Source organism: Bos indicus, chromosome 28 (genome assembly GCF_029378745.1).
Source record: "Bos indicus isolate NIAB-ARS_2022 breed Sahiwal x Tharparkar chromosome 28, NIAB-ARS_B.indTharparkar_mat_pri_1.0, whole genome shotgun sequence".
Taxonomy (NCBI): Eukaryota; Metazoa; Chordata; class Mammalia; order Artiodactyla; family Bovidae; genus Bos; species Bos indicus.
In genome coordinates, this window is record NC_091787.1 from 42,626,562 (window position 1) to 42,639,378 (window position 12,817).

A 12,817-nucleotide genomic window follows, 5' to 3' on the forward strand; every position below is an offset into this window, starting at 1 on the left:
CTCCTGAGAAACCTGTACACAGATCAAGAAGCAACAATTAGAACCAGACATGGAACAACGGACTGGTTGCAAATTGGAAAAGAGTACATCAAGGCTGTATATTGTCACCTTGCTTATGTAACTTATATGCAGAGTACATCAGGCGAAATGCTGGGCTGGATGAAGCACAAGCTGGAATCAAGATAGCTGGGAGAAATATCAATAACCTCAGATATGCAGATGACACCAACCTAATGGCAGAAAGCAAAGAGGAACTAAAGAGCTGCTTGATGAAGGTGAAAGAGGAGAGTGAAAAGCTGGCTTAAAACTCAACATTCAAAAATGAAGATCACGGCAGCTGGTCCCATCACTTAATGGCAAATAAATGGGAAACAATGGAAACAGTGACAGACTTTATTTTGGAGGGCTCCAAAAGCACTGCAGACAGTGATGGCAGCCATGAAATTAAAAGATGCTTGCTCCTTGAAAGAAGAGCTATGACAAACTTAGCACATTATAAAGTAGAGACATTACTTTGCTGACAAAGAGACATTACTTTTGCTGATACAGTCAAAGTTATGGTTTTTCCAGTAGTCATGTATAGATATGAGAGTTGGACCATAAAGAAGGCTGTGCGCCAAAGAATTGATGCTTTTGAACTGTGGTGTTGGAGAAGACTTGAGAGTCTCTTGGACAACAAGGAGATCAAATCAGTCCACCCTAAAGGAAATCATTCCTGAATATTCATTGGAAGGACTTATGCTGAAGCTGAAGCTCCAATACTTTGGCCACCTGATGCGAAGAGCCGACTTATTGGAAAAGACGCTGATGCTGGGAAAGACTGAGGGCAGGAGGAGAAGGGGGCAACGCAGGATGAGATGGTTGGATGACATCACTGACTCAATGGATGTGAGTTTTAGCAAACTCTGGGAGATACAGAGGGTGTCCCTGGTGGCTCAAATGGTAAAGAAGTGGGGAGATACAGAAGGACAGGGAAGCCTGGCATGCTGCAGTCTATGGGCTCACAAAGCATCAGGCACATCTGAGTGACTGGACTAAAACAAAACACATACAAGACATGGACGGGAAAAAGAAAGAACTTTTGTCCTCTCTGGGACCAAGTGTTTAGAAGTCCCTGGACCCTGGAATCTGAGATGAGAGTATATGCAGAGTCTAACACACCTCTGACTCTAATTCTAAAACCGATCAAGCACGCACAAGTGCATATACACACACACATCACGAGGATTAAGAGGATCTATATAATTGATAGCACTAAAATAAATGTATAACATACATCTCTGTATGCTATATACAATTGTAAGTAATTTGGATGGCATCACCGACTCAATGGACATGAGTTTGAGCAAGCTCAGGGAGATGATGGAAGACAGGGAAGTCTGGAATGCTGCAGTCCATGGGGTTGCAAAAAGTTGGATATGACTGAACGACTGAACAACAACAAAAACAATAATGATATATTATACTACAGATACAGATCTATATTATATAGCTGTATACTTGTAACCAATCATAACAAAAGAGAATACATTCTATTTAATAGTACATATGGAAATTTTCTGAAAAACTAATGGTCTTTTAGGTCATGTCAATAATCTAGATTCTAAATATCTAAAATTTTAAAGATCATGTACACTGGCCAAAATGCCATAAATCTAGAAAGTCAATATTAAAATAATTTTTTTAAATATAAATTTTGAGGGATTTCCCTAGTGGTCTGGTGGTTGAGAATCTGCTTTCCAATGCAGGGGGTTCGATCCCTGGTTGGGGAACTTGGTTCCCACATGCCTCAGGGTAACTAAATCCACACACCTCAGCTACTGAGCCCAGGTGCCTCAACTAGAGAGACTGCACGTCACAATCTACAAAGTCCATGCGCTCTGGAGTCCATGCATCACAACTAGAGAGAAGCCTGGAGCCACAACAAAGATCCCACATGCTGCAACTAAGACCCAACACAGCCAGAAAAACAGAGAGAAATCCTGATACATAAAAGGGCTCTCATTTAAAAAAAAAAAAAAAAAACAGAATAATTCTGAGGTAAAATGCGTAAGTGAAATCTCTTTCCAAAGCCAAATCTTATAACAAAAATCAAGTAAATACCAGCAAAAATACACAAGAAGCAATTAAACAAAAGAACTGGCATAAAGAAGAGATAGAAGTTTCTAAGAATCTGCACTGCCATGAGAAACTCATCTTGTCTTGGACCCTATTATACCCAAAAGCTCTTTCTAGAGGCGAAAATGAGGAACTGTTGGTGGGGAGAGGCAGTCACAGAAATCCTAAAATTTCCCACAAGTATCTCTAGGAAGCCTAGAAGTGAAGTCACTCAGTCGTGTCCGACTCTTTGCGACCCCGTGGACTGTAGCCTACCAGGCTCCTCTGTCCATGGGATTTTCCAGGCAAGAATTCTGGAGTGGGTTGCTATTTCCTTCTCCAGGAGATCTTCCCGACCCAAGGATTGAACCCAGGTCTCCTGCATTGTAGGCATATGCTTTACCATCTGAGCCACCAGGGAGTAGCCACTAGGAAGCCCAAGGAGCAGACAAAATTCCCATTCAAAGCCATTTTGATCATCTTCCATCCCCAACAGAAACACCCGTTTGGCTTCTCAATGTGTTCTAGCCTTGCTGGGAAAAAAACTGCTGAGAGAAGGCAGAGACAGTATTATGGTTTACTTTATTATTCATACCTATATTTTCTTTTTTCCCCACATATGATAATGTATAATCCCCCAAAAAAGCTATTATTTTACTTACAAAGTAACTGCTGCTGCTACTAATGCTAAGTCACTTCAGTCGTGTCCGACTCTGTGCGACCCCATGAACGGCAGCCCACCAGGCTCCCCCATCCCTGGGATTCTCCAGGCAAGAACACCGGAGTGGGTTGCCGTTTCCTTCTCCAATGCATGAAAGTGAAAAGTGAAAGTGAAGTCGCTCAGTCGTGTCCGACTCTTAGCGACCCCATGGACTGCAGCCCACCAGGCTCCTCCGTCCATGGGGTTTTCCAGGCAAGAGTACAAAGTAACTATTGTGCAACAAATTCAAATTAAGTAAATGAAGAAGCAGGTCATATTTACTCTATAAAAGTTGTTAAGAAATAAACAGCTCATTTTATTAAATTGGCATGTTTGCTATACTAAAATACTTAAAGAAAGAATAGATAGAAATGTAGCCTTTATTAATGTGAGGTATGGAACAGTTTCTTCATTTTTAAAGGAAAATCCTAGAAAATCATCTTTTTCCCTTTTGAAAAAGTTTTTCCTAGCTCTTTTCCTGCATCTCTATTAGAAATTTCTTTATGCATACCTCTGAAATAGAGCCTCATCAAGAATCTGCTAATAAAATGGGATGAGGTCATACCCTGAAGTGCAGGATGGGAAGGCCCTGCAAGCTCTTCATCTTCACTGCTCGACTTCTGCTTTAGAAAGAAGCTACTGGTTTTCCGCAAGGTGCCGTCATTCTCACTAGAAAAGAAATTTATATTTGTCCATGGCTTAGAGAATGTACGTGTATTTAAGAGAGAATCTGATAATCTACATTAACTAGTCAATTGACATTCACCTCCATTTCAGTTCAACCACCCGCTTCCATTGTCAACCCCAGGAACTGGCCCAGTTTCAAAGAGAGAGTTCCAAAGTACCAACGTCTGATCACAAACTCCAACTTTAGCTTTCACTTTGCTTGCAAACCAGCCACCTTAGATCAGTCCCCCTATTCATTTCTTTCGTGCTTTATCCAGGCTGCGGTAGAAGAAAAGTACGGGGGTCACCGGGCTTTCTAGCATCAGCGGAGAACCGTAAGTACGGGGGTCACTGGGCTTTCTAGCATCAGCAGAGAACCGTTTGGAAAACACTGGTGTGTCTACTCCGTTTACTCTACCACTCCTAATTTCTGAACTACCGTTCTCATGTGCTACCTTTCTCAATGCTCTGCCTTAGCAACAGTGCAGCCCCTTCCATGAAATGTAAGCCAGAAAGTAAGAACTTTTTCAACTTACTCTCTTTAAAAGTGTACACTTAAGTGCATCAACATTCTTCATTATTCCTTGTTTTCTCCACGTTCAGAATTAATCCTTTCAGGTTTTCACCTCTATGCTGTCTCTTCTGAGACACCTTTCTAAAATTATGTTTTCTTCAGTTCGGTTCACCTCAATTCCGTCGCTCAGTTGTGTCCGACTCTTTGCGACCACACGGACTGCAGCACACCAGGTTTCCCTGTCCATCATCAGTTCCCGAGCTTGCTCAAACTCATGTCCATTGAGTTGGTGATGCCATCCAACCATCTCATCCTCTGCCGTCCCCGTCTCCTCCTCCCTGCAACCTTCCCCAGCATCAGGGTCTTTTCAAATGAGTCAGTTCTTTGCATCAGGTGGCCAAAGTATTGGAGTTTCAACTTCAGCATCAGTCCTTCCAATGAGCATTCAGGACTGATTTCCTTTAGGATTGACTGGTTGGATCTCCTTGCAGTCCAAGGGACTCTTAAGAGTCTTCTCCAACACCACAGTTCAAAAACATCAATTCTTCCACATTCAGCTTTCTTTATAGTCCAACTCTCACATCCATACATAACTACTGGAAAAACCATAGTTTTGACAAGATGGACCTTTGTTGGCAAAGTACTGTCTCTGCTTTTTAAAATGCTGTCTAGGTTGATCATAGCTTTTCTACCAAGGAGTAATCATCTTTTAATTTCATGGCTGTAGTCATCATCTGCAGTGCTCTTGGAGCCCTCCAAAATAAAGTCTGTCACTGTTTCCATTGTTTCCCCATCTATTTGCCATGAAGTGATGGGACCGGATGCCATGATCTTAGTTTTTTGAATGTTGAATATTTTCTTAATATAACTAATTTCTCCCTACCTACAAATTCTTCCATATCGTAAGAATAGACATGAATCAACTGATTCTCTCTCATCTTAAAAATAAAAAACCCTTAAAAAACCCTTTAATCTTTCTATCTCCATCGAAATACTGTGCTATATACTCTATCAGGTTCTCAAATACCAGCCCACGTTCCCTTTCCACTTCCTTTCCACCTTCTCACTACTCAGTGTACTCACTTACGCTATCAGCTGGGCTCTTTTTGCACTTTCATTTGCAAGCCCATTTAGCAAAAGGCTCCTAATGTGATTTCTGGGTCTGCTCTCCAATTTCTGAGAAAATTCTCCCCTAAATGAAAATTTAGGTGGTGTACTTTCCCACCAACCTCAGGATAGACTCAGGCTCCTCACTGAACCCATAAATCCAGGAGGCTAATAGTCTCACCCTTGCCTACTTTTCTGTCCTCATCTCTATTAATTTCCTTTATGTACTTTATGCCTCAGCCTTAACAAAGTAAATGTCTTTCCCTTTTGTTTCTGTGGGTCATAACAGGTTCCTAACTCTTTGCTCCTCCCCCCTTTCTTGAGTTACTGTAAACATCCACTTTCTCCATTTCCTACCAGCTGTCTTTCAGCATCAAGCCTCCTTCCTGATAGATAACAGATAGATGGATGACTGATAGACAGATAGGAAGATGCAAAAAGACTCCATCTGTGCTTTATTTTCATTCTAACAGATTGAATAAAATGTGTACTCCTTGGTTTCACATATATTCAGTTCACTCAAACTATGGCCCACTTTATATTTTCTGTCTCTCATCTTCCCAAGCTTCCTGGAATTCCAAGAAACGTATATCCTATAACTCTTGACACATAACATTTCTCACCAATAATAAGATATTTTCACGGCTCCTTATTTTTACTCAAACTTCTTCCCACAGCTTGAAATTTTCTTCCCTTGTTTCACCTGCTGAATCTCTGTTTATTTAAGATCCTAAATCCAACCAAAATCTCTTTTCCTCAAAACAGCTGCTGGAGAACTCTCCCCCTTGCATAGTTTTTGTTTTCTGTACCCACAATCCTTGGACTCTGATTCTATAACAATATTTACTACTGTATTTAACTTTGTCTTTTAGGTGTCTGAACCCCAACAGTAAACTACAGAACAAGAACTATTAATATTTTGTATTTGTATACAGTGCTTAGTATGTAATTAGTATCTAATAATTAGTATATATTAGTAACATATAATATTATCTCAAAACACTTTTGAATTAATGTTATTTATTATTCATTTAATGCATTTCTGAAAGTTGTTTATACAACTGTATACTATATACCTTATTATGCAGTGCTCTTCCAGTGACTGTAGCTAATATTACTTACAAATCTCTAAGAAAATATGACTCAATAAAATATTTTCTTATTTAATGTCTTTGTACATAACACCTAAATTAGAATATTTTATAAGCATTAAAGTTGCTGTTTCTTTTGTTTCTAATGGAAATTTACTTTTTCTCCAAGTTTTTAAATTTTTTCATATATAGTATTCACCATGATAATAGTTCCATTTCTAGTATACATTATTTTCTTTCTGGAAATATGTAATGTCTTATAAAACTTAATTGTGTACTAAGCTTTACCTTACTTCAAGTACACTGCCCCATCCAAGAACTCAAAACACACTTACAAAGGTTTTGGAACTGGGTAATTGTTGAGATGATAGAGAAACTGAATTCTTTAGGAATACCTTTTTCTTGTGTTAATATCATATTTAAGAGATCATAAATACATCCTATTTCTAGATAAGTCAGATTGTACTTACTACAAAGTACTATATTTTTAAAATTAATCAAACATTTGAGGGCCGCTATTCAGCCTCCATCAAAGGTTTAGCTATGAATATGAATAAGCAGAAAACTTACTAAATAAGCATATTAGTTATACCTTTCAGCCTCGTCTTTAAACTGATCTTCAAAATCATCACTATGTTGGAAATCTCGAAGAAAGACTTTTAGCTTCCTTGAGTTAACTTCATTTTGAAAAACCTATAGGCGTATGAAAAAAATTATAGCTATGTTTTAGGAATCAATAGTTTAAGAGAAAATGATTTCTATAGCTTCTCATGATGAGCAATAAGGTCTTCAATAATAGAATTAAATCACAATCATGGTGTGATTTCTACTCTTAGAAAATCACTTGAAATGTATATCTCCCTTTCAATATTTTCCAATCCATCAAAACAGCATGTAGAGTACCATGCACATATAAATTATTTCTATTGAATCACCCAAGTTTTAATCATCCAAGTTATTTTCCAAAAGTTCATAAAAAGAAAGCTTATTTTTCTTTAAAAAAAAAAAAAAAAAAAAGATTACTATTGCAGCCGAGAAGAGATTCTTATAATGAGTGCTTATTTCATTTAGCTTACTCAGATGACCATTATATCTACTACTGCGGGTAGGAATCCCTCAGAAGAAATGGAGTGGCCATGATGGTCAACAAAAGAGTCCGAAATGCAGTACTTGGAGGCAATCTCAAAAATGACAGAATGATCTCTGTTCGTTTCCAAGGCAAACCATTCAATATCACAGTAATCCAGGTCTATGCCCCAACCAGTAACGCTGAAGAAGCTGAAGTTGAATGATTCTATGAAGACCTACAGGACCTTTTAGAACTAACACCCAAAAAAGATGTCCTTTTCATTATAGGGGACTGGAATGCAAAAGTAGGAAGTCAAGAAACACCTGGAGTGACAGGCAAATTTGGCCTTGGAATACGGAATGAAGCAGGGCAAAGACTAATAGAGTTTTGCCAAGAAAATGCACTGGTCATAACAAACACCCTCTTCCAACAACACAAGAGAAGACTCTATACATGGACATCACCAGATGGTCAACACCGAAATCAGATTGATTATATTCTTTGCAGCCAAAGATGGAGAAGCTCTATACAGTCAGCAAAAACAAGACCAGGAGCTGACTGTGGCTCAGACCATGAACTCCTTATTGCCAAATTCAGACTGAAATTGAAGAAAGTAGGGAAAACCACTAGACCATTCAGGTATGACCTAAATCAAATCCCTTATGATTATACAGTGCAAGTGAGAAATAGATTTAAGGGCCTAGATCTGATAGAAAGAGTGCCTGATGAGCTATGGAATGAGGTTCATGACATTGTACAGGTGACAGGGATCAAGACCATTCCCATAGAAAAGAAATGCAAAAAAGCAAAATGGCTGTCTGGGGAGGCCTTACAAATAGCTGTGAAAAGAAGAGAAGTGAAAAGCAAAGGAGAAAAGGAAAGATATAAACATCTGAATGCAGAGTTCCAAAGAATAGCAAGAAGAGATAAGAAAGCCTTCTTCAGTGATCAATGCAAAGAAATAGAGGAAAACAACAGAATGGGAAAGACTAGGGATCTCTTCAAGAAAATCAGAGTTACTAAAGGAACATTTCATACAAAGATGAGCTCGATAAAGGACAGAAATGGTATGGACCTAACAGAAGCAGAAGATATTAAGAAGAGATGGCAAGAATACACAGAAGAACTGTACAAAAAAGATCTTCACGACCCAGATAATCACGATGGTGCGATCACTGACCTAGAGCCAGACATCCTGGAATGTGAAGTCAAGTGGGCCTTAGAAAGCATCACTATGAACAAAGCTAGTGGAGGGGATGGAATTACAGTTGAGCTATTCCAAATCCTGAAGGATGATGCTGTGAAAGTGCTGCACTCAATATGCCAGCAAATTTGGAAAACTCAGCAGTGGCCACAGGACTGGAAAAGGTCAGTTTTCATTCCAATCCCAAAGAAAGGCAATGCCAAAGAATGCTCAAAGTACCGCACAATTGCACTCATCTCACATGCTAGTAAAGTAATGCTCAAAATTCTCCAAGCCAGGCTTCAGCAATATGTGAACCATGAACTTCCTGATGTTCAAGCTGGTTTTAGAAAAGGCAGAGGAACCAGAGATCCAATTGCCAACATCCGCTGGATCATGGAAAAAGCAAGAGAGTTCCAGAAAAACATCTATTTCTGCTTTATTGACTATGCCAAAGCCTTTGACTGTGTGCATCACAATAAACTATGGAAAATTCTGAGAGATGGGAATACCAGACGACCTGATCTGCCTCTTGAGAAATTTGTATGCAGGTCAGGAAGCAACAGTTAGAACTGGACATGGAACAACAGACTGGTTCCAAATAGGAAAAGGAGTTCGTCAAGGCTGTATATTGTCACCCTGTTTATTTAACTTATATGCAGAGTACATCATGAGAAACGCTGGACTGGAAGAAACACAAACTGGAATCAAGATTGCTGGGAGAAATATCAATAACCTCAGATATGCAGATGACACCACCCTTACGGCAGAAAGTGAAGAGGAACTCAAAAGCCTCTTGATGAAAGTGAAAGTGGAGAGTGAAAAAGTTGGCTTAAAGCTCAACATTCAGAAAACGAAGATCATGGCATCTGGTCCCACCACTTCATGGGAAATAGATGGGGAAACAGTGGAAACAGTGTCAGACTATTTTTCTGGGCTCCAAAATCACTACAGATGGTGACTGCAGCCATGAAATTAAAAGATGTTTACTCCTTGGAAGAAAAGTTATGACCAACCTAGATAGCATATTCAAAAGCAGAGACATTACTTTGCCAACAAAGGTTCATCTAGTCAAGGCTATGGTTTTTCCAGTGGTCATGTATGGATGTGAGAGTTGGACTGTGAAGAAGGCTGAGCACCGAAGAATTGATGCTTCTGAACTGTGGTGTTGGAGAAGACTCTTGAGAGTCCCTTGGATGCAAGGAGATCCCACCAGTCCATTCTGAAGGAGATCAGCCCTGGGATTTCTTTGGAAGGAATGATGCTAAAGCTGAAACTCCAGTTCTTTGGCCACCTCGTGCGAAGAGTTGACTCATTGGAAAAGACCCTGACGCTGGGAGGGATTAGGGGCAGGAGGAGAAGGGGACGACAGAGGAGGAGATGGCTGGATGGCATCACCGACTCGATGGCCGTGAGTCTGAGTGAACTCTGGGAGTTGGTGATAGACAGGGAGGCCTGGCGTGCTGCGATTCATGGGGTCGCAAAGAGTCGGACACGACTGAGCGACTGATCTGATCTGATCTGAACACACTAATAAATTAAGATTATTTATCTTTATTTCTGTGCTTGTGTAATTTAATCCAGTAATTCTAGGCATGTCTCTGCCGTGAGACTTTGTGCCACTAAATGGACTTCAGTCCACATTGTTGACTTTGCACTGTCCTGTCCAGTACCCAGACCACTGGTAAATAAATTGAATATAATTAAAGGGAAAAAACACCTTAAAATAAGGAATAAGTAATCAATATTTTTGCCCTCAATTCTGCTTCAATTAACCCATTCATCTGACAGTTCTTTTCTGGGTCCAAATACATGGAGATACTGTCCTAAGTGGTACAGATAAAACACTGAATAAGAGGCATGATGTGTTCTGCCCATGTGAAATGCATACATTCTCATGGGGAAAGAGAAAATACACAAGCAAACATATAAAAGCTAAAATAATGCAGTAACAAAGTATGGTGATACTTAATCACCATGTACCTAAAAGATAGAAGGAAAGTTAGACAAAGAGACAGGAAAGCATCCTGACCAAAAGGAACAGCAGGTCCAAAGTCCAGAAGGCCGCCATGGTCCGGCCTCTGCCTAATTTTCCACCCTCAGCTCCCACCTATTTCTTAGGCAGCATCTCCAGCCATACACTGTGTTATGTCTTGTCATCTTTTTGAAGTGTCTTTTGATGATTCTTATTTTGTGAAACATTAATCCTTTCCCCTCTTCTTAGTCCATATTCATGTGTATGTGTTTTGCTTGATTCCACGAAATTTCCTAGACTTGAAATACTTCTTGTGGGTATGTATACACTTGTGGACATATATACAGCTGACATTCTAGAACATGGACCGAAGCACAATTAATTTTAAATACAAGCATATTAATGGTATAACTACCTAGAACTCTTATCAAGCACATTCGTTTTGCAGTATAAGTCAAAACATATCACTTATTAAGTTTTAACTTCACATAAATAGCCACTAGTGGAGGTGATGGAATCCCAGCTGAGCTATTTAAAATCCTAAAAGAGAAAAAACAAACAAACAAAAAATCCTAAAAGAGGATGCTGTTAAAGTGCTGCACTCAATATGTCAGCAAATTTGCAAAACTCAGCATTGGTCACAGGACTGGAAAAGGTCAGAAGGGCAATGCCAAAGAATATTCAAACTACCCTAAATTGTATTCGTTTTGCATACTAGTAAGGTTATGCTCAAAACTCTTCAAGCTAAGCTTCAGCAGTAAATGAACTGAGAACTTCCAGATATACAAGTCGAGTTTAGAAAAGGCAGAGGATCCAGAGATCAAATTGGCAACATTAGTTGGATCATGGAGAAAATAAGGGAATTCCAGAAAAATACTACTTCTTCATTGACTACACAAAGCCTTTGACTGTGAGGATCACAACAAACTGTGGAAAGTTCTTAGAGGTGGGAATACCAGATCACCTTACCTGTCTCCTAAGAAACCTGTATGCAGGTGTAGAAGCAACAGTAAGAACTGGAATGGAAAAACAGACTGGTTCAAAATTGGGAAAGAAGTACAAGGCCGTTTATCGTCACCCTGCTTATTTAACTTATATGCAGAGTACACCATGGGAAAATGCCAGACTGGATAAATCACAAGCTGGTCTGGTTGGTGATGGCCAGGGAAGTCTGGCGTTCTGCAGTCCATGGGGTCACAAAGAATCGGACATGACTGAGTGACTGAACTGAGCTGCATCACTAGCCAGTCCCTGAATTCGTCACACTGTGATTTCATCAGGAAATGGGACTTTATCTTTTTCTGCCACACCTTCACCCCAAATTTACAAAAACAAACCCTTTCAGTACAACCTATCAGCACTGTCTGGCTGTTGCGTATGAGTTTTCAGTCTGAGCAGTTCAAAGCACTATTTTTCCTCTCGGAATAACCAGTTGTATCTGCACCATAAATTGAACAGACCATTCTATCCACAATGCCACTTGTCACAGAAGGAGTTCCCATATATGCATAGGTCATCTTCTGTAATCTCCAAGCAGTTTCATCTGTCTTATTTGCCACTTCCTAAATTACTACCACATTTCCTCAACCCTTAAGGTTTATAATGAGTCTTGATAATCTGCAGTTATCCCAGTTCTCATCCCACCACATACACACTTTGCCTTCCTTTCCTAATACTGCATATTTTTGGCCTTCTGTTTCCCCAAGTAAGTTTGATTCAGCTGATTAAATCTCTCTCTCCCTCACCTACAAACACACAAAATTTGAAATCTGTATTAAAACTAGGTTAAAATAACTTTGTAATTTAAATTAAGAAAAACTGTTATCTTCATTATATTAAGTTTTATTATCCATTAATATGACATGAGTTCAGTTCAGTCACTCAGTCATGTCTGACTCTTTATGACTCCATGGACTGAGGCACACCAGGATTCCCTGTCCATCACCAACTCCCAGAGTTTTCTCAAACTCATGTCCATCAAGTTGCTGATGCCATCCAACCATCTCATCCTCTGTCATCCCTTTCTCCTCCCGCCTTCAATCTTTCGCAACATCAGGATCTTTTCAAATGAGTCAGCTCTTCACATCAGGTGGCCCAAGTATTGGAGTTTCAGCTTCAACATCAGTCCCTCCAATGAACATTCAGGACTGATTTCCTTTGGGATTGACTGGTTGGATCTCCTTGCAGTCCAAGGGACTCTCAAGAGTCTTCTCCAACACCACAGTTCAAAAGCATCAATTCTTCGGCGCTCAGCTTTCTTCACAGTCCAACTCTCACATCCATATATGACTACTGGAAAAACCATAGCCTTGACTAGATGGACCTTTGTTGGCAAAGTAAAGCCTCTGCTTTTTAATATGCTGTCTAGGTTGGTCATAACTTTCCTTCCAAGGAGCAAGCGTCTTTTAATTTCAT

General features: G+C 39.7%; 1 protein-coding gene across 2 annotated transcripts in view; it reads right to left on the reverse strand.

The window, feature by feature from the left end:
• The window catches only part of PTPN20 (protein tyrosine phosphatase non-receptor type 20), a 124,470-nt gene that overhangs the window by 86,434 nt on the left and 25,219 nt on the right, over window positions 1-12,817 (reverse strand). For both annotated transcript variants that reach the window (XM_070782238.1, XM_070782237.1), the window contains exons 4-5: window positions 6,768-6,868; window positions 3,363-3,466 (exon numbers count right to left, since the gene is read on the reverse strand). In XM_070782238.1, coding sequence (XP_070638339.1) covers window positions 3,363-3,466; window positions 6,768-6,868 — 205 coding nt within the window. The remainder of the gene's footprint in view (window positions 1-3,362; window positions 3,467-6,767; window positions 6,869-12,817) is intronic.